Source organism: Mustelus asterias, unplaced genomic scaffold (assembly GCF_964213995.1).
Source record: "Mustelus asterias unplaced genomic scaffold, sMusAst1.hap1.1 HAP1_SCAFFOLD_838, whole genome shotgun sequence".
Classification (NCBI taxonomy): domain Eukaryota; kingdom Metazoa; phylum Chordata; class Chondrichthyes; order Carcharhiniformes; family Triakidae; genus Mustelus; species Mustelus asterias.
Genome location: NW_027590784.1, coordinates 19007 through 40750, shown reverse-complemented (window position 1 = coordinate 40750; position 21744 = coordinate 19007). Strand labels below are relative to the sequence as shown.

At 40.6% G+C, this 21744-nt stretch overlaps 1 protein-coding gene across 2 annotated transcripts; it reads left to right on the top strand.

Annotated features, from left to right (window-relative positions):
• The first annotated feature begins 287 nt into the window (after nucleotides 1-287).
• On the top strand, nucleotides 288-21488 carry LOC144487508 (cyclin-L1-like). 2 transcript variants are annotated; one of them, XM_078205593.1, is made up of 11 exons: nucleotides 288-548; nucleotides 3266-3340; nucleotides 8297-8406; nucleotides 11511-11631; nucleotides 13868-13932; nucleotides 16614-16713; nucleotides 17376-17480; nucleotides 17564-17705; nucleotides 18478-18598; nucleotides 18900-18992; nucleotides 20106-21488. In XM_078205593.1, exons 1-11 carry the CDS (start codon nucleotides 348-350, stop codon nucleotides 20470-20472), a joined length of 1500 nt encoding a protein of 499 aa, XP_078061719.1. In that variant the 5' UTR covers nucleotides 288-347; the 3' UTR covers nucleotides 20473-21488. The 2 variants fall into 2 exon arrangements, with proteins under 2 accessions (XP_078061719.1, XP_078061720.1); XM_078205594.1 differs by lacking the exons at nucleotides 288-548; nucleotides 3266-3340; nucleotides 8297-8406; nucleotides 11511-11631; nucleotides 13868-13932 and adding an exon at nucleotides 14827-15637.
• Nucleotides 21489-21744: the final 256 nt, after the last annotated feature.

The following is a 21744-nucleotide window of genomic DNA, read 5'->3' as shown; positions in this document are numbered from 1 at the left end:
GGGGCGGATCTTTTTACTGTTTTTCCATCACGTCAAATATTTAAAGCGGAGAATTATTCACTCCCCCGTCTCCAGGTCGGTGCGCTGCCGCTCTGGGTGAGGCGCTGCCGCTGTGGGTGAGGAGCTGCTGTCCATCAGCCAGAAAACAAGATGGAGGAGTCAAGCCCGGAGGGTGGGGGAGGTGATTGACGGCACCCCGGACCAATCAGCGTCCGGAATCGGGACAAATGGGGGCGGGATCCGCCAATGGCGCCGCGGAGGGGGTGGGACTTCCGCCGAGCGGGGCCGGAAGTGGCCGGGTGGGAGCCGGCGCGCGAGGAGCGGAACGGAGGGGGGGGAACGACAAAATGGCGGCTAGCGGGATCCTGATCGGAGACAAACTGTACTCGAGTATCGCCCTGACCCTGGAAAACTGCCTCATCTCGGAGGAGAAACTCTCACTGACGGCCTCGGTGTCGGACGGGCTGGACCCGGAGGTGGAGACCGACCTGAGGATAGTGGGATGCGAGTTAATCCAAGCGGCCGGCATCTTGTTGAAACTCCCTCAGGTAGGCCCAGGGGGGGCCAAGCAGGCCTCGCTGCCTCCGCTCCTGGGCTCCGGGGGAAGTGGCTGGCACCGTGGATTACAGCGTGTGGCAGCGAAGCTTTGTCTAGGGCTCTTTTTACTCGGTAGTTTTGGCGATTGTGGGGAGTTGTTGCGGGCTATAATCCCCAAATTGAGGGCGGAAGAGATGGTGAATGTCGATGGGGGAACCATGGCGGCGCCTCAGAATGACTGAAGCTGCCGAGTTCCCCGGACTTGGATTAAGATGGTTAAAACGGTGACTTTAGATACGCAATTTGCTGCCACCCTTTTCAAATTGCTGTAAATAATCTTGGGGCTTTGTGCTGGCGTCGTTGTGTAAGAGTGAAAAACAAGAAATTGGGTCAAGGCCACTTGTAGGTTCTCAGAACCCACCTTAGTCTGGATTGACGTGTTGGTCTCATTGTGTAAATTTAGATCCAGTTGGGATTCTGATTGCGACATGGTGGTCTTTAATGACTTCATTTTTTTTGTGCTCGATCATTTTTCTATTTCTGCATTCGAGAGACAACAAAGATCTGTCTCTGAGACACGTTGTGGGGAACCCCAGCTTCAGCCCCCTCCCCCCAAAAAAAATCATGCGGGAATTAATGAATTAATAGACGTGGGCGCTTAACGCACCACTTTTTAGTCCTTCATCACAATATTAAATGCTGAAACATGTGTATGAGTCACCATCATGTTTTTCTTCCAGTCTCCATTGTGTGGTGGTGTTAGTTTCCTTATCTCAAATTGCTAGTTGTGATCATCACTGATGGGCTAATTGGAGTTTATTCAGTAATATGATTTAGAATATTCCATGAAATAACTCAATTTGAAAGGACAAAAGATAAATTTTAATAATCAAAATGGGTCATAGAAAATTGTTATACTTTTAAGTGCTGATACTCATCTTAGAATATAGATGTTTTTCTCTTGTAATGTTAGTGTTAACATGGTTTTGTTTATTGCCCATTTTTACTTATCCTGAGAAAATGTGACACTGGGGAAATTTTTTTTACGTGAGTGGTTTGTAAGGCTGCCTCACAGGGCCTTGAAAGTCAACCATTTCGTGTGGGATTCGAGTCATATGTAGGCCAGAGCAGGTAGGGACAGCTGCTTTTCTTTGGGGTTAAGGCAGTCCAGCAGTTTTCAGTCGCTTTGTGGTGATAGATGCAAGAAATTCAGCCTTGTGACTTACCATTGTGGGATTTTACGTGAACTGCTGCTAGTTCAGTACAATAACCAGAATGCTAAAGTACTATAAGATTTAAACACTTCAATGAATGATGAAAGGTAGCTTAAATGGAAATGACTTGAAAATTGAAGAGTTTACTTGAGCCGATTTGTAAATTTGCAGGACTGAATTAAATCTTTTTTTTAATTAGCCAGAAAAGTAGTGATGCAAATTAACTTGTATAATGGGTTCAGTTCTCCAGACTAATATTGAATTAAAGGCATCTGGTGCCTTTTAAGGTGTTGCACCAAAGGCACTGAATTAAAGGTGCCACACCAAAGACTGCCACATAAGATAAAGGTGCACAGTGTTACGGGGAATGTATTAGCATTGAAAGAGGATTGATTAACTAACAGAAAGCAAAGGGGGGGGTAAATGGCTGTTTTTTTGGTTGGTGATCAGTGACTAGTGGTGTGCCTCAGGGATCAGTGTTGGGACCGCAATTGTTTACGATTTACATAAATGATGTGGAGTTGGGGACCAAGTGTAGTGTGTCAAAATTCGTAGATGACACTAAGATGGGTGGAAGAGCAAAGTGTGCAGAGGATGCTGAAAGTTTGCAAAGGGATATAGATAATCTAAGTGAGTGGGCGAGGATCTGGCAGATGAAGTACAATGTTGGTAAATGTGAGGTCATCCATTTTGGCAGGAATAACAGCAAAATAGACTATTATTTAAATGGTAAAAAATTGCAGCATGCTACTGTGCAGAGGGATTTGGGTGTCCTTGTGCAGGAATCTCAAGGAGTTGGTTGCAGGTGCAGCAGGTAATTAAGAAGGCAAATGGAATTTTGTCCTTCATTGCTAGAGGGATGGAGTTTAAAAACAGGGAGGTTATGTTGCAGCTGTATAAGGTGCTGGTGAGGCCACACCTGGAGTACTGTGTACAGTTTTTGTCTCCTTGAGAAAGGATATACTGGCACTGGAGGGGGTGTAGAGGAGATTCACTAGGTTGATTCCGGAGTTGAGAGGGTTGGCTTATGAGGAGAGACTGAGTAGACTGGGGCTATACTCATTGGAATTCAGAAGAATGAGGGGTGATCTTATAGAAACATAAGATTATGAACAGAATAGATAAGATAGAAGCAGGGAAGTTGTTTCCACTGGCGGGTGAAACTAGAACTAGGAGGCATAGCCTCAAAATAAGGGGAAGCAGATTTAGGACTGAGTTGTGGAGGAACTTCTTCACACAAAGGGTTGTGAATCTGTGGAATTCCCTGCCCAGTGAAGCAGTTGAGGCTACCTCATTGAATGTTTTTAAGGCGAGGATAGATAAATTTTTGAACAGTAAAAGAATTAAGGGTTATGGTGAGCGGGCGGGTAAGTGGAGCTGAGTCCACGAAAAGATCAGCCATGATCTTATTGAATGGCAGAGAAGGCTCGAGGGGCCAGATGGCCTACTCCATTTCTTATGTTCTTGCGTTATCTGAATTTTTTGGGCTGATTGTGTTCTCTTTATGGATCTAGGTGGCAATGGCAACAGGACAAGTTTTATTTCAGCGCTTCTTTTATTCAAAATCCTTTGTGAAGCACCCCATGGAGGTAAGAGTTTGAACTGAAATTGGATTCCAGAGGGATATTCAGAATGTTCAGTATGTTATCTATGTACAGTTTTATTTTAATGTAGTTGGGACTTTGGGGGAGGATTCACGTTGCTTCTGCCAGTCAAAGTTGCCATTGAAGAAAATATTAGGAGGTGTACAAGACAAACCTGGTGAAAGCTTTCTTTTTCCTTATAAGTATCTAAGCTTTGGCTTGTGTCCCTACTATATCACACTTAGATTGGTAGACTTCAATCAGTGCAAATCTTCATCTCATTGTAGTTGGTTCACTCTTATAAACCAATTTAGAAATGTACTATTCAAGCACATAATGAAGTGAATTTAAATCAATAAATTCAATGTTGTTGAGTCACCTATGGGATTGGGATCCAGATTTTTATTAAAATATGCAAAATCTAGCTTGATCATTCCAGCTGTTGTATTTGGAAGTCTGGTTTTAAGCAGATTTTTCTCCCCTAAATTTGTTGCATATGCAATAGCATAATATTGCTTGCAATAAGTCATATGATAAAAGTGTTCTGGGAAGTAATTGCGACACACAGAACAAAGAAAATTACAGCACAGGAACAGGCCCTTCGGCCCTCCAAGCCTGCACCGACCATGCTGCCTGACTTAACTAAAACCCCCTATGCTTCCAGGGACTATATCCCTCTATTCCCATCTCATTCATGTACTTGTCAAGACGCCCCTTAAAAGTCACTACCGTATCCGCTTCCACTATCTCCCCCGGCAACGAGTTCCAGGCACCCACCACTCTGTGTAAAAAATCTGCCTTGTACATCTCTTTTAAAACTTGCCCCCTAGTAATTGACTCTTCCACCCTGGGAAAAAGCTTCTGACTATCCACTCTGTCCTTGCCTCTCATAATCTTGTAGACTTCTATCAGGTCTCCCCTCAACCTCCGTCGCTCCAGTGAGAACAAACCAAGTTTCTCCAACCTCGCCTCGTAGCTAATGCCCTCCATACCTGGCAACATCCTGGTAAATCTTTTCTGTACCCTCTCCAAAGCCTCCACATCCTTCTGGTAGTGTGGTGACCAGAATTGAACACTATATTCCAAGTGCGGCCTCACTAAGGTTCTGTAAAGCGTCAACGTGACTTGCCAATTTTTAAATTCAGTACCCTGGCCGACGAAGGCAAGCATGCCGTATGCCTTCTTGACTACCTTCTCCACCTGCATTGCCACTTTCAGTGACCTGTGTACCTGTACACCCAGATCCCTCTGCCTATCAATACTCCTCAGGATTCTGCCATTTACTGTATATTTCCTATCTGTATTAGACTTTCCAAAATGCATTACCTCACATTTGTCCGGATTAAACTCCATCTGCCATCTCTCCGCCCAAGTCTCCAACTGCTCTATATCCTGCTGTATCCTCTGATGGTCCTCATCGCTGTCCGCAAATCCACCAACCTTTGTGTCGTCCGCAAGCTTACTAATCAATCCAGTTACATTTTCCTCCAAATCATTTTTATATATATATATATATAATATATATATTACAAACAGCAACGGTCCCAGCACTGATCCCTGAGGAACACCACTTGTCACAGCCCTCCATTCAGAAACGCACCCTTCCACTGCTACCCTCTGTCTTCTTTGACCGAGCCAGTTTTGTATCCACCTTGCCAGCTCACCTCTGATCCCATGCGACTTCACCTTCTGCACCAGTCTGCCATGAGGGACCTTGTCAAAGGCCTTGCTGAAGTCCATGTAGACAACATCCACTGCCCTACCCTCATCAATCAGCTTAAATCATACGCAAGATTTGTATTTTTTGCATAAGTCAGATGATACATGCTCTCTATTCTGTGGTGCTTTTCTCTGTTCTGTGATGCTTTTCTCCTTCGCTTCTCATTTTCTTTTTGGGTGGATCACCATTTTCTGCTGGGAGGAATGATTTTGACAGAAAATGATTTGTCAGACTACTGAGATTAACTTGTCTTTTGAGAAACAGATTTTTGGGGTGGGGGAGCAGGAGGGAGTGAGCCAGATTTTCACTTTGGAGCAAAATGCTATGTTGCCATAGGAAGCAGTTTTTTTTTTTAAAGTATTCGTTCGTGGGGTGTGGGTGTTCCTGGCAAGGTTGGCATTTGTTACCTGCCCCTAATAACCCTTGAACTAAGTGATTTGCTAGGTAATTTCAGAGGGTTTTGGAAGTGTCAACAACATTGCTGTGGGTCTGGTGTCGCGTGTAAGCCAGAATGGATAACGATGGCAGATTTCCTTAAGGACATCAGTAAATCAGATGGGTATTTTTACTGTTGCTTTGACTGGTTTTCAATTCCAGATTTTATTGAATTTAAATTCCACCACCTGTCACATGGGATTGAGCCCATGTCCCCAGAACGTTAGATTGGGTCTCTGGATTACTAGTCCATTGACATAATGATATCACCATCTTCCCCCATGGGCATTTTGCCATGTAGCATTGGACCATCTAGTTTGGAGAGACAAATTGGGTGTCAGGAAGACCAAAAGGCAATATAGTTGATATATGGCAAAATCTAGGGCAAACTTCACCTAAATGTAATGCACATGCTGTGCAACCTTCCTGAAGATCCGAAAAGTGAGTGCTACATGTGAAATTGCTGTCTGATTCAGGATGTGCTAATTAGAAACATTTTGGCGATTTTGCTTCTCATTTAACCTCCACTTAGTGGTGGCTGTAATGGCGAATTCTGCTGCTTGAGATATTTGATTCAAATAAGTCACTATTTGTCAGTCAATAACACTGGATGCTGAAATCTGAAACAAAACAGCAGGTCTGGTAGCATTGGTACAGAGAGAGGACAACATTTCGAGTCCATTTGACTCTTTAGAACTATTCGTCAAGCTGCACATTTGTCTGGTTAAGTTTGCTTGTGTTGTATAATATATAATTGCAATGTATATTTGGAGTTATTCCATTGGCTCCTGACTGAGGTGAAATACCGATAGTGTAAATTGATATATTTCCTCTATGTATCTTGGAATTATCTAGTGTAAATGGTGTAGCACATTATCTTTGTGTGATTGTTTGGATACTTAAATTTTATATGAGACCCAATGAAGCATTCACAGTATGTTGCTTCACTTGTGTCATGTTTGGGCGTTATTTTTCTATTTTCATCCTCACTTTGGCTGCTTTTGTACTTTTTCCACCTTTCTTGTTCCCAATGGCCATCTGTTTACCCTTGCTGGAAAACTTGAATGTCTAGGTATTGGGTGAAGCCAGGATTGGACACTGGTATGGTTCCCCAGGTCTGTAACCTGCTGGCATTCATAGTCTATTTTCACACGTCGTCTGAATTGCTTGCTGGTATATGTAAAATTGGTGTGCATTCAAATGGAGTTTCCCAACAGACTACTGAAAAATAAGGGGGTGGTGACTGGATTCTTCAGAAGCTCTTGTGACAAGGTAACACATTTTAACTCAGGACAAAGACCATTTTAGCTCAGTAAAATTTAACCCTCTTGCATACTGAATCTTTGAGTGTAATATATCCAAATTTGCTGGCGATCCAAAAATTGAGTTTTATGAGGGGGATAGAAAGGAAGGGAGAGAGGTATAGACTAGTGAAGTGAGTGGGCAAGAAGAGGGTAGAAAGAGTATGATGTGCAGAAATGTGAAACAATCTACTTTGGTAGGAAGAATGTGAGAAATAATATTTTTTTAAATATTAAAGATTGCGAAATGTTGGCAGCATAATTAAGGACCCCACACACACCGGACATGCACTCTTCCACCACCTTCCGTTGGGAAAAAGATACAAAAGTCTGAGGTCATGTAACAACCGACTCAAGAACAGCTTCTTCCCTGCTGCCATCAGACTTTTTGAATGGGCCTACCTCGCATTATGTTGAACTTTCTCTGCACCCTAGCTATGACTGTGACACTACGTTCTGCACTCTCTCCTTTCCTTCTCTATGAACATTGTTTTGTCTGTATAGCGTGTAAGAAACAATACTTTTCACTATATACTAATACATGTGACAATAAATCAAATTCAGGGGGACTCCTTGATGTCCTCACACGAATACGAGCAAGATCATGCCGTGTACAGCAAGCCATTAGGAAGGCAAATGGTATACGTCTTTATAGCACGGTGGTCACAGTATGAGAGTAAGGAAGTCTTGCTGCAATTAGGTATGTGCTGGTTTTAGATTCCTTAACATAGGAACGATAAACTTAATGAGTAAGAGGGGGATTTGAAGAGAGTAGGGTGTATCGTCTCTGAAAGCATGACAGATGATCTCATTGAAATATATAAAATTCTGATGAGGTCATGACAGAGTAGATGCTGAGGAGTTATTTTCCCTGGATGGAGAGCCATGGTCTCGGGATAAGAGGTGGGCTATTTATGTTCGAGCTTAGAAATTTCCTCATTTAATTTCAATATATTCACAAGCTTTTATCAACCTAGGGCAGTGGGTGCTCAATTATTCAGTGTATTCAAAGCTAAGGTCAATAAACTTTCACACATTAAGGTAATCAAGGTAGTGGAAATTGAGTGGGAAAGTGGAATTAATTTAGTAGTTCAACCGTTACCTTGAATGGCTGAGTAGGCATTAGGAGCACTATGGCCTGATCCTATTTCTTGATTCATTAATTTGCTGTTGGCAAAACCTTGCTGCACGTAAATTGGCAGCCATATCTGGAAGTACAACAAATGTGACTGTAAACGCAGTTCTGAATTTGAAAACTTTATGGCCTTAAGTTATTGTTGGTGTATCTGATCAGTAATCGCAGCAGTACAATTGGCATTTATGAAGTGGATGTAATATTGATCAAAAATATTAGATGAGGAATGTAATTTTTAAAAGGCAGACAAATCTATGTGGAACCAATATGTGATTAGGTAAGCACCTATTGGAGTTACAAAAATGCAGTTGGAATACAAGTAAAAAGGTCACTTAAAAATGGAAACTTTTAATATCTTTTTCTCACAACAGATATTATCAATGGCTTGCGTTCATTTGGCATCTAAAATTGAAGAAGATCCTCGGCGCATTCGGGATGTCATCAATGTATTTCATCATTTGCGGAAACTCAGGGAGAAGAAGTAAGTTGCAAATGTTTACATGGTTCATGAGCATAAAACTTAGCTAAAACGGCAGATCCTGAAGTTACCAAAAGGGTTAGTTGAAAATTCCAAGCTGGAAGCGATATTTGATCTGGATCCTAAATTGAGCAGTCCCCTGACTGTATGATCTTTTAAAAAAAAATTTAGGGCGGCACTGTGGCACAATGGTTAACACGGCTGCCTCACAGCACCAGGAACCTGGGTTCTATTCTGGCCCTGGGTGACTATGTGGAGGTGGCACATTCTCCCTGTTTCTGCGTGGATTTCCTCTGGGTGCTCCGGTTTCCTTTCACAGTCCAAAGCAGTGCAGATCAGATAGATTGACTATGCTAAATTGCCCCCTGGTGAGATGTGTAGGTTAGCTAGATTGGCCGTGGGAAATGTGTGGGGTTATGGGGATATAGCGGGGGAGGGCCTGGGTGATATACTCTTGTCAGAGTTAGTGTAGACTCGATGGTCTGAATGGCCTCTTCTGCACTGTAGGGATTCTGTGAATTTAATAACTGCCCTGAAAATTGTTCTTTTAACCATGCCAAGGTTGGTTTTGATTACAAATACTGTATTGACTGATAAGTAACTTGGATTTACGTTCTCCGATTGAAAGATCATTTACTATGGCCATTCAACCTGTTTCAATCAATTTGCTGTTGAGAAAGTCATGGATGTTGGGGAACTTGGGGAAATAAATAGTGATGTCTTGAGGAGTGTACATATTACAGAGGAGGAGGTGCTGGAAATCTTAAAGGTAGGTAGATAAATCCCCAGGACCTGGTGAAGTGTATCCCAGGATGTTGTGGGAGGCTAGGGAGGAAATTGCAGATCCCCTAGCAGAGATATTTGAATCATCAACAGCCACAGGTGAGGTGCCTGATGATTGGAAGGTAGCAAATGTTGTGCCTTTGTTTAAGAAGGGCTGCCGGGAAAAGCCTGGGAAGTACAGGACAGTGAGCCTATCATCTGTAGGGGGCAAGTTGCTGGAAGGTATTCGAAGAGACAGGGCCTACAGACATTCAGAGAGGCAAGGACTGATTAGGGACAGTCAGCATGGCTTTGAGTGGAAAATCATGCACCTCAAATTTGATTGAGTTTTTTGAAGAGGTAACCAAAAACGTAGATGAGGGCCATGCAGTCGACGTTGTCTTCGTGGACTTTAGCAAGGCCTTTGACAAGGTACCACATGGTAGGTTGTCGTATAGGGTTAAATCTCACAGGATCCAGGGTGAGGTAACCAATGGATACAAAATTGGCTTGATGACAGAAGACAGAGGGTGGTTGTAGAGGGTTGTTTCTTCAAACTGGAGGTCTGTGACCAGCGGTGTGCTTCAGGGATCGGTGCTGGGTCACTGTTATGTTATTTATATTAATGATTTGGATGAGAATTTAGGAGGCATGATTAGTAAGTTTGCAGATGACCCCAAGATTGGTGGCATAGTGGACAGTGAAGAAGGTTATCAAGGATTGCAACAGGATCTTGATCAATTGGGCCGATGAATGGCAGATGAAGTTTAATTTAGATAAATGCGAGGTGATGCATTTTGGTCGATCGAACCAGGGCAGGACTTAGTTAATGGTAGGACTTTGGGGAGAGTTATAGAACAGAGATTTAGGGTTACAGGTTCATAGCTCCTTGAAAGTGGAGTCACAGGTGGACAGGGTGGTGAAGAAGGCATTTGGCATGCTTGGTTTCATTGGTCAGAAAATTGAATACAGGAGTTAGGACGTCTTGTTGAAGTTGTAAAAGACATTGATAAGGCCACAGTTCTGGTCACCCTATTATAGAAAGGATATTAAACTAAAAAAGATTTACTAGAATGCTACCGGAACTTGATGAATTGGGTTATAAGGAAAGGCTGGATAGACTGGGACTTTTCTCCCTGGAACGTAGGAAGCTTAAGGGTGATCTTATGAAGGTCTATAAAATAATGAAGGGCATAGATTAGGTAGATAGTCAGCATCTTTTTCCAAAGGTAAGGAAGTCTAAAGCTGGAGGGCATAGGTTTAAGGTGAGATTGGAGAGATACAAAAGGGTCCAGAGGGGCAATTTTTTCAGAGGGTGGTGTGTGTCTGGAACAAGCTGCCAGAGGTAGTAGTAGTAGGGGCTGGTACAATTTTTTGTCTTTTAAAAAGCATTTAGACGGTTACATGGGTTAAGATGGGTATAGAGGGATATTGGCCAAATGCGAGCAATTGGGACTAGCTTAGTAGTGTAAAAAAAACTGGGCGATATAGACAAGTTGGGCTAATGGGCCTGTTTCCATACTGTAAACCTCTGACTATGTATGTAGGGAAGAATAGCTGCTATTGTTCATCACATCATAGATCATAGAGTCCCTACAGTGCAGAAGGAAGCCCATCAAGCCTGAACCAACAACAGCCCCACCCAGGCCCTATCCCCTTAACCCCACGTATTTACCCTGCAACCCCCCCAGACACCATTGGACAATTTACCATGGCCAATCAACCTAACCTGCACATCTTTGGAGTGTTGGAGGAAACCCATGCAGACATGGGGAGAAAGTCACCCGAGGCTGGAATTGAAACCGGATCCCTGGCGCTGTGAGGCAGCAATGCTAACCACTGTGCCACCGTCCACGCCACATCTCAAAAATTTGCTCCTCTGTCCAGAAAGAGCTAATTTAGAGCATGAACTTTATTTTCAAAACAATACATGGAACATATTTTTAACCCACATTCTTGAAATTGGTGGTTGCCGTTAAAGCACTTTGGCTTTCGAAGCAATTTCTGAATACCTGGCAATGGGCATGAAGCTATTTTCTTGAATTCTTTAGCACAATCAGCTGATTTCTGTTTAAATGTTCAATGTATGAAGGGCATGTCATTGAGATTAATGTCAATTGCATTAAGTCACACAAAAACATTTCAGGAGTGTTTAAATGGAAGAAACCAACATGAGGAATGTCATGGGAGAATGTGAAAACAATATTTGGCAATTTTGAGAACTTGTTGAAATTTTGTCCTGAAATTTCCTGATTAATGTGAGCGTATAATTATTGACTATTGAAATATCTAGTATTAGCATAAAGATCAATATTTTAAACTGATATGGTTTTCTGTTATGTCAGGTCTCCTGTACCACTTCTTTTGGACCAGAGTTATGTCAACCTAAAGAATCAAGTCATAAAGGCAGAAAGACGAGTGCTAAAGGAGCTGGGATTCTGTGTTCATGTCAAGCACCCTCACAAGGTTCGTCAGTTTAACCTGCTGTTTGAGATATAACAAGCTTATTTTCTAAGTCTTTTGTTTTGTTCACTTGGGTACTTGTTTGGAAAGCAGAGCTTAGTCTAAACTATTGTGGCCTCTTCACTTTTGTCAACGGTGAGCCCAGATCTTCAAGGACACAGATTAATTTACAGCTTTTGGTTATTTCAATTGAGCATTTAATTTTCTGCCATGTGATAGATTTTTGTACATGGGATTAATCAAACCCAGTTCTTTACTGCATTATTTTTACAGCAATGTGCTACTTCTAGCACATTATCAGGAATACTGATTTTGCTACATAAAGGCACAAGCACGTATTTGTTTAAATGCATTTTGATTATAATGCATTCTTGCATTATTTAAGTTTAAAGGTTGCAACAGCCCTGACAATTTTGGAGGAAGTCCTACTATGTGAGCATTAGTCAGAATTTATGGGTTCTAGCCTTTGCTGGTAAAACTTGTTTTATTGTGAATTTTGACTGTTTTTAACCGATCTGGACACTGGGTTTTGTTGGGCGATACGGAGTACTTGACTTAGAAAGCAAAGCACTGAAGATGCTGGAAATCTGAAATGAAATCAGGAAATGCTGGAAAAGCTCAGCAGTTTAGGCTGCTTCTGTGGTGAAAGAAAGGTATGGTTGTCATGCAGGTCTATGACATTCAACTGGAATTGGGGTATTTGATGTCTGTTTGAAGGTTAACACAGCTAGATGTTTTTCTGGAGTTTTGCTGAGTTTGACTTAACTATCAGTTCCAGATTTATAGAACAGTACAGCACAGAACAGGCCCTTCGGCCCACGATGTTGTGCCGAGCTTTATCTGAAACCAAGATCAAGCTATCCCACTCCCTATCATCCTGGTGTGCTCCATGTGCCTATCCAATAACCGCTTAAATGTTCCTAAAGTGTCTGACTCCACTATCACTGCAGGCAGTCCATTCCACACCCCAACCACTCTCTGCGTAAAGAACCTACCTCTGATATCCTTCCTATATCTCCCACCACGAACCCTATAGTTATGCCCTCTTGTAATAGCTTCCCTTGTAAAGCAAAGGGAAGACTTGGAAAGAACCAATCATACAATTTTTATATAACTAATAAAGTGGAAACCCACTGCGTTAGACAGTTTATTTGGCTTTGAGCAAATGGTTCTAGTACTTTTTGGTCTTGAGCTTGCAATTCAGAAATTATTTTCAGCCTTTCATCTCCAATAGCGGCTGAAGAGCCATGTTTTGGTTATTGGGGCCCAGTGGATATAATGTAGTCTATATTTTATACATTCCCATTGGACCTTGTCCTGGTCCTGGATGTTGGACTGTAGAATTTAACATCTTAAATTTAAATCAAAGCCAATTAGAAACATTGGAATGACATGCCAGTTGTATCAGAAAGTTTGGGTACAAATCTTCCCACTGCATATTGAAAGTATTGTTTTGTAAGCTGGTTTATGTTCACTGTTGTATTTTTGCATACATTGACAACACTTATTTTTTTAAAAAAGTCAATTCTTCAGTGCACGCTGGACCTTGGAAGGGCATGGGGGCAGTGACGAGATGGTGAGGAGCAAATCTTTGCTCTGATCTGTTTCTGGCAGATAATATTTTTATTTGGAGGCTGAATGTCGATCTGGCAGACTGAACTTGAGGGCATGTACGTGTAACTTTGAATGCAACTCTCTCAAAATACCTGTTTCACGCATTTTAGGCACCTTTTTAAGTGTTAGGAAAATTGCTTTGCAACCCCATTATTCTTTTGAAATTAACAATAACTGGTTAAATAAGCCCTGTGTTGCAGAAAAGCTTTGATACCGTGCACTTTTCCCGTCTTGCAATTCAAATGAAAGTAAGTGGGTTTAAATGTCATTCACGGCTTTAACTGGAACTCGTAGCTGGTTCTGTGCTTCACTGCTACAGGCCATAATACTCCTGCAGAACTGCATTGCTGTGCATGCTACTATATTTACAACCACGACAGGAGAATTTAATATATTTTTGGAATTAGCTTTTTTAATGAAAATAAAATCATTTGTCTCCACTGAGTCTTTGCAAAGGTGTGCCTTCAGTGATAAATGTGGCACTTCAGTTGCTTAGATGAAAGAAAATAGTCAATTGAAGTGAAAAATGGGGACAGTGTTAAATGGTATTTGGGTTCTGTTTACAGGCACTCCCACTAATGACAAAATGAGGTTCAGTTGTAACTCTATAACCTGTATCTTCCAGATTATCGTTATGTACCTTCAGGTGTTAGAATGTGAACGTAACCGGCCTCTGGTCCAGACTGCATGGTAAGTTGATTTTCTTTGTTTTTTTAGATGACCAGCAAAGACAGTGGCAGAAATATGTATCTATATGTTTCTCTCCTCCCCAGTCCTTCTCTGCACCATTCCCTGGCTTGTGGGCAGGCTGGCAACCTTTAACCAGGCCTCTGCTGGTCTTGTCAGCAAGGGAATGCAGGATAGTGTTCAGTGACTGATCCGAGCATTTTGGAAATGTATATGATTCCTTTACTTTGTGGAAAGGTCCTTTCCTTTGTTATTCGTTTCCTTGACACACAGTCAAGATCAGAAAGTTACCATGTGGTTAACACTGCTGCCCCTCAGTGCCAGGGACCTGGGTTCAATTCTGGCCTCGGGTCACTGTCTGTGTACAGTTTGCGCATTCATCCCTTGTCTGCATGGGTTTCCTCCCACAGTCCAAGGATGTGCAAGTTAGGTGGATTGGCCATGTGAAATTGACCCGTAGTGTCAGGGGGATTAATAGGGTAAATACATGGGGTTATGGGGCCTGGGTGGGATTGTTGTCGGTGCAGACTCGATGGGCCAAATGGCTGCCTCCTGCACTGTAGGGTTTCTATGGAAACAAATGCAGAGTTAACTTGTTGAGTCCATCTTGGCAGAAGTGAGAACATGTTAACGTACCAGTAACAACTTCTGTTCAATTACATTAATTCCATTTATCAGAGAGAGATGGTGCTCTAGTCACTTTTGGGGGTAGGGGGGGAATGTGGTTTGCTAGATTGTTGAATCTTATTTTTCAAACATGCACACCTGATTTGTGTAAAAATCTTACTAGGATAACGTTTCATATTTCTGCTCACTAGTCTTTTTATGGCTGGTGTAGCATTTGCTTAATTGAGAACCCATTTTAACTTCTCTTTTTTTCTACTCTTTCGATCAAAGGGTAGACCCTGATGGTAAGTGACTAAGACTTCTGAACTGCCCTCCAAGCACTTTGATGCCAGGATGGCCCTAACTGGCTGCCACTTTGAACCAATCCATTGCAGGTTCTCCTCCAAGAAGGCTGACTGTCTAGTGAGAGGTGGTATATAGTAACTGGCCAACTGCTTCTTGTGTTAAACAGTTATTAATATATGTAGAAATTGAAATATTGATTTGTTTTATAAATTTAAATGTTAAATTTAAAAGTAATGTTTCTATTGTAATTTTAATGTTTAATATATAATAGCTTTCAATGTTTTATTATAGACAATTATGTAACAATCTATTTTTAATAATTGCTGTAATGGAAGAAAACCTAATCAAAGACTGTTAATGAGACTGTTGAAACTCTTCTGACTGTTGTGCAGCACCTGTGATATCTTGCAGCTTCTCAATTTCTGATTTGGCTGAATCTTGAATTCTGGGACTATGAGCAAGAAGAATTATTCTGTGCTGTTGTCACTAAAGAAGACTGGGGAGAATTGAAAATGCTTTCACTAAGTATTTGCGTCAAATGCGACAGTTACCAAGAAGAGTGCTTCCATATTTGATTGCGTGGCCCTTAAGATTGGATAAAGACTGATTTCAAGTGTTCAAAGAATTGATCTTTGATCTGTACAGGCTTGAGAAGATATCAGTGACTGGAGTATTGCTGGTGCATGGAAAAACTTTTTTTTGCGATTTACATACATTTGTGATCAAGGAGACGAAGTGCAGATATTCTAGCATGGATCATTATCTCAAGACTTTCATGAAATATGGATGTTTTTAAGTATGTCTTAATTTTACATTGCATGTCTTGAGTTGTATTGGTTTATCACGAGAGCAGGCCAGTGAGTAGATCAGCATGGAGGTTAAAATGGGTTCTCTGTGTTTTTTTTTCTTTTTTTTATGTTCCTTACTATACAGGGATCAAAATGCTCATTTGTGCAGTACATGCAGATTTTTAAGAATGGCTTATCCAACATAGCTGTGGAAGAATAAATTTCCATCAGATTATTTTTCATTATTAAATGATGCCATAAGGTTATACTAGAATTTTTAATAAGCATTACCATTTCATGAATAACTATCCATACATACTTGGTTGCCAAGAACAGATCATTGAAGTCAATGTGATCATTCTTGTACTTTATTGAAGTCGATTCTGAATGTCTCCTAGTGGAGTTGTATGAAGGAATACTAATCAGGGAAGGAATGTTCTGGGAGACTTAATTCATTTCTAAGTGTCCAGTTTTCCAGTATAAAATGATATTGAAGACTTTGGAAAATTTTGCAATTTATATTGGCCAACGTGCTTGAAAGAAGGGGAGTATGAAAATAGAAATTAACAAAGTGTTGTGTGGAATCTGCATTTGGTAAAACATTTGTTCAAAATGTAAGAATAGCTAGAAAATTGGCACTTAGGAAATTTTATTTATCTGATGGTGTTACCCGCGGAAATGTGCCATTTTGCTTTTAAGCTGTAATATCTAGTCAATAAATTGTAAAGGTGCTTGATCTAAATTAATTTCTTATGGACAAACCAATCTCCATCTTTGGCTAAAGGTCTTTGTCTTCTCCAAATTCTTTAGCTTCATTTATTTTGTTGTTTTTATTCTTCTACTTTTGGTTGTTTTACAAAAATAACAGAAAAGTGAGCATTTTGAACCCTGTGTGGTTTTTTAGCTTTTCATCTAAAGCAGTTACACTCAGAAATTAGCAGTGTATTGGGTGGGTTGCCGCAACATTTTTCTTGTCTATTTCAGGAATTATATGAATGACAGTCTGCGGACAGATGTGTTTGTCCGGTACAATCCAGAGACCATTGCCTGCGCCTGCATCTACTTGGCTGCTAGGGCACTTGAGGTTGGTGAACACCTGCTTCCTCTCCACAAGTGTACACATTTCTATGAAACACGTTGTCTTTTGATGGGATAAGGTTTTAGAGTTTCTGGCTAACTATTCCAAATCACGGCTAAGTAGCCAGTGATCTTGTGAATCAGGTGCTGCCAGTCATTATCAAGTGAGAATCATTGGGTTAAAAAACCTGACCTTTTTTTAAAAAAAAGCCACCTCTCTCCCTGCACACTACACCTAAAAACGATGGTGACCCTATTACCTTGACTTAAGACCAGCAAGTTAAACAGACAAAATCTAACTCCTTTCGGTCTGTGTATTTGGGATTATTCTAAGTACCTGGCTACAGCTTCTTAACAGAGGCTTAAGTTTTTAGATGTTGCCTATATGTTTGATGTTTCAATCACTTCCTGTGGTTTCCATCAAGGGGAGATGGACATTTGAAAAATAGATCAGTTTTTTCAATAAAACTTGACTCTGCTGAGTCTTTTAACTGTAAAGATAAAGTACGTGAAAGGCCTGGGGTGGGAATGTTGTTGGTGCAGACTCGATGGGCCAAATGGCGTCCTGCACTGTAGGAATTCTATGATTTCTAATTATGGTTGCATTAAGAAGGCTGAATCCTAATCATTTAATTCTGTGGCCATGTAATTTGACTTAACTCTTTGCAGATTCCACTCCCAAATCGTCCCCATTGGTTTCTATTGTTCGGAACAAGTGAGGAAGAAATGAAGGAAATCTGTGTGAAAATCTTAAAACTCTACACCAGAAAAAAGGTTTGAAACTGAGAGAAAAAATATTGGTTGCATGTTCTTTGTTTCTTTGAGCTTGTTCTCAATTTACAATGTACAATTTGCAGGCAAATTTGGAACACCTTGACAGTGAAGTTGAAAAGCGGAAGGTGGCACTTCAGGAAGCAAAAGCTAAAGCCAAAGGTCTTTTACCAGATGGGACACCTGCATTAGACGCTCCACCTAGTTTCTCACCATCGTCAAAACCAGGTGCAAACTTTTGTTTAGTAAAATTAAATTTGCCATTTGTTCTGTTATTAGTCAACTTAGCATTCAAATAGTTCAAACTTAATATGATGCATTGCCATGTGATATAATTCCAATTATTTATTTGTATATATTTTTATGATTAATCAAATGATTTCTGAAATGCTCACTGCACTAAGCGTTAACTAAATCATTGCTTCAACTTACATGTGTATTACTTAGGTGCGGGGTAATTACAAATGTATCATTAAATTTCGAAATTCCTGATTTGGGAATTCTGCCGTTTAGATTTAGGAATGTGAAATGGAGGTTACAATCAGATCAGCCACGATCTTGTTCAAGGATGGAGCAGGCTTGAGGGGCTGAGTGGCCTACTCCTAATTTCAATTTTTAAAAATCCAATTATCACTGTTTAAGGAAGGGCAAAAAACATTTAACTTGCTTGAGGCCAATCAGTTTATTGGGAGTGGGAAAGTTGAGAGTCTGTCTTCAGGAACACAAGTGATTGATATGAGTTATGTTTGAGTAATCTAATGTCGTTGAATTTTGTGTTGACTGATAATTAAAATAATTGTTGGGGTAGATGGAGCCCCTCCCCAAAAATCCAATTCTGGGGGTTCAATTTAAAATCTGACACAGGTTTTTATTGGGCAAGGATATTAAGGGTTACTGAACCAAAGTGGATAGGTGAGGTTATGAGACTCCATTGGCCAGGATCTGATTGAATACATTAAACATTCACTAATGTTTTCTCCAAATGATCTGTACCTTATAGATTCTCCCAAGGATGGAAAGTTTGAGAAACCTTCACCGCTGTCTATTCAGGCAATGAAAAACGCTCGAAGAAAACTTGATGAGGAAGAGAAATGGCCCCGATCTGCTAGTCCTTTTAATGGGTGAGTGAAGAATATATCGGACGTATTCCCTTTAATACTGCGTCCCATTTTGTAGTTTGAGAATAGTGAGATAAATGATTCCTATTTTGACCAGTTTTAAATTATTTAAAAAGTTACACGTTGCTTGGTCACAGGAAAGTTGCTTCTGGTAAAAGAGGCCTCGTGGCTTCCTAAAAATGGCATCAATTACACCGTGCGGCATTATCAGAATTTCCTCCTGTATCTTAGAGAAAACTTGTCTCAGTTTTGTCATGAATCTAGGTGCCTATTTTAAAATTCCAAAAATAACTTTTGTTTCTAGTGTTCAAAAGAGTAAGAGTAGCAGAAGTCGAAGTAGAAGCAAAGGTCGGAGTTACTCAAGGTCTCGCTCTAGATCACATTCTCCTAGGCGGCGGTAAGTAATGCTAATCAAAAGTGTTCGTATTTCACTGACTTGTGTCTCTTTCTCTGCCTGTGCCAGACATTTCTCTTGCGCTTGTGCAAAAGATCAATCTGAATATGTATGAGCTTTGCATGGTCATGTTACAGCGCCCTTTTGCTTTGACCCACGCCAGTACCTGGACGTTTACATGTGGTGTTCTGGTTGAAGAACTAATAGTGAATTCTGTCCTGCTGAAACCTGAACTATTTGATCTACCAGTCTGAGATCAATAACTGTATAATTTACTAATTTGGATTATATTTCCAATTTTAAAATTGGACAGAGCTGTTGTAGAATCTACATTGTCATTTATTAGAAAGATTTACTGTTTTTCTACAAATCTGCTTTAATAAAACCTTAATGGATTTCATTACATTTATCTTGCAAATTTGTAGATAAACAAAAGTGGCAATCCTCTGAACAGATTTCCAATTTCAGGTATAGTCTAAGATAAATTCTCTCTCCTGAGTTCTTCCCTTTTTAATAAAAAAGCATTCGAAAATAAATCAGTGCCCTGGAAAGACCTCAGCTGCTTGCACCTTATTTCTTAGTAAGTTTAGAAGTTGAACAGGTGGGTGTTTAGGGGTGTAAGAAAGAGTGATCCTTTATATAGTTATGTGAGCTGGATTGGAGTACATATGAGGGATATGGTATTGAAAGTTGGCAAACATCTACATTGGGTCATTCACTAGCCAACTTCACCCAGCTAATATTTCAAAAGTGTACATTTCTTGGTGTAGCTGTGATTTTTTTTTTTCTGGTTTTACTTTCTATGTTCTATATCTATTGACCTCATTTTTAATAAACTTTTTATGGAGAGAGTATTTAGGCCTTGGGATTGCATTGCCTGAGTGTGGTGTAGAGGCAGATACTAATGGGGCTTTCAACAGGGAATTAAACAGCTGAAGGGAGGACTTTCAGGATCCAGGGACGGGTGTAGGACTAGCTGAGTTACTCTTTCAGAGAGCTGTTTTTGGTAGCCAAATAGCCTCGTGCACTGTACCATTCTATAATTCTGTGTACTTTGGTATAATTTGAGTACTAATTTGTGTTTTGGGCTGATTGATTGTTCTTCCCTGCAAGCAGAAGAACTCGGAGTCGTTCTGCATCCAACAGCTCTCGATCCCGCAGCCACTCAAGAAGCCGCAGTGATTCCCCTCCGCAACGGCATAAAAGAAGCTCACCTTACATTGGCAGGCCGAAAGTCAAAGAATATGACGATATCCGTGAATACAAGTACAATTCCCACAAACGCAGAAGGTCTCACAGCAGGAGCTACAGTAAAAGTTTGTCAAGATCTAGAAGTAGATCCAGAGAGCGTTTAGATTTTCCTCGAAAGCACAAAGAAAGTAGGAGCCATCACAGAGAGCGGAGGCACGATCGATCACGGTCGTATGAAAGGTCCACAAAACACCACAACAGCCACTCGAGTCATAGCAGACACCGGCGGTGATGGATAGAACCTACTTCTGTCGTTTACATAACTTTTGTATTTCAGGATTTATATACAATCTCTAAACATGTCTTTGTTAAAGAGATTCACTTGGAGGATTGAGGGTTAGTTTGTGTAAATTGCACTGCTTGTTTTGTAGTTTCTAAAGACAGATGTAGTGGCTTCTGCTGACATCGGTTTTTTGATAGCATCTTACCGACTGCTGATAGATTTCATATTAAATATTTTCTGATAAACTTTGGTTGTGTTTACGCAGCTTTGTATTGTTTCAGGGTTTCTAAATTATTTTTTAACTTGCTTGTGTTCACATGACATTTAAGGTTTCCTTTCCTGTTAACTGTTTGTACATAAGACAGTAAACAGACGTACAAATGCAATGCACCTGGAGGAGTGGAGGGAGAGTGAGAGATACCTTCATGTCTGTTTCATCTGTCCTGTAAATGACATTGTGTCCAATGCTGTCACAGCACATTTGAAAGGGTGTGCAGCCAGGTGCCAATTTCATATAGTTTAATTTTTTTTTAAATCCTTTTGAATGTGTAATTCAATACTTCCACCTGTTGTTGTACTCAATCCTAACCATTATTCTTGGATTGACCGTGATATGGTTTTGAATAAAAGATACATGGCTACTCTTTGCTGCTGCATACACTAATGTATTTCTCAGAAATAAGCCATGCTCTTTGTAGTTATGTAAAATACTTCAAACATTTTTCTTTGGGAAGTAATAATGTACCTAAGATAATATGGTTACTTGTAATTTGTAAAGAGATTTTCAGGTTTTTTGGGGGGGGGGAGAAAGGGAGGGAAGGTTATTTGCAGCTGATAATTGTCCGTCTGTTCAAGCGTACATGTTCTGTTCTATTAAGTAAAATGAATTGCTTAAAACCAGGAGAAATTGTACATAAGCCTTTTAATGTAGTGCAGCAAACATACATGTGCCTTGAATATGTAAGTTTTATGAACTACAAATGGAATTTGGATATGCATATACTGTAAATAAACTTTTTTACTAAGTTGCCAGTGTACTTGGACTTTGAAGTTGTGCCAATTACTATTAGGCCTCGCAGTGTAATGGTCATTACTATAACTAGTCATAGAGTAGAATTCCTACAGTGCAGAAGGAGGCCATTCGGCCCATCGAGCCTGCACTGACAACCATCCCACCCAGGCCCTATTCCCCGTAACCCCACGTATTCACCCTGCTAATCCCCCTGTCACTAAAGGACAATTTAGCATGGCCAATCAACCTAACCTGCACATCTTTGGGCT

Coding starts and splice junctions, on each gene's coding strand:
- LOC144487508 (XM_078205593.1), top strand. CDS start 348: ATGGCGGCTAGCGGGATCCTGATCGGAGACAAACTGTACTCGAGTATC. Junction 11,632..13,867: donor ATGTCAAGCACCCTCACAAG/GTTCGTCAGTTT, acceptor TGTATCTTCCAG/ATTATCGTTATGTACCTTCA. Junction 16,714..17,375: donor TGGCTGCTAGGGCACTTGAG/GTTGGTGAACAC, acceptor AACTCTTTGCAG/ATTCCACTCCCAAATCGTCC.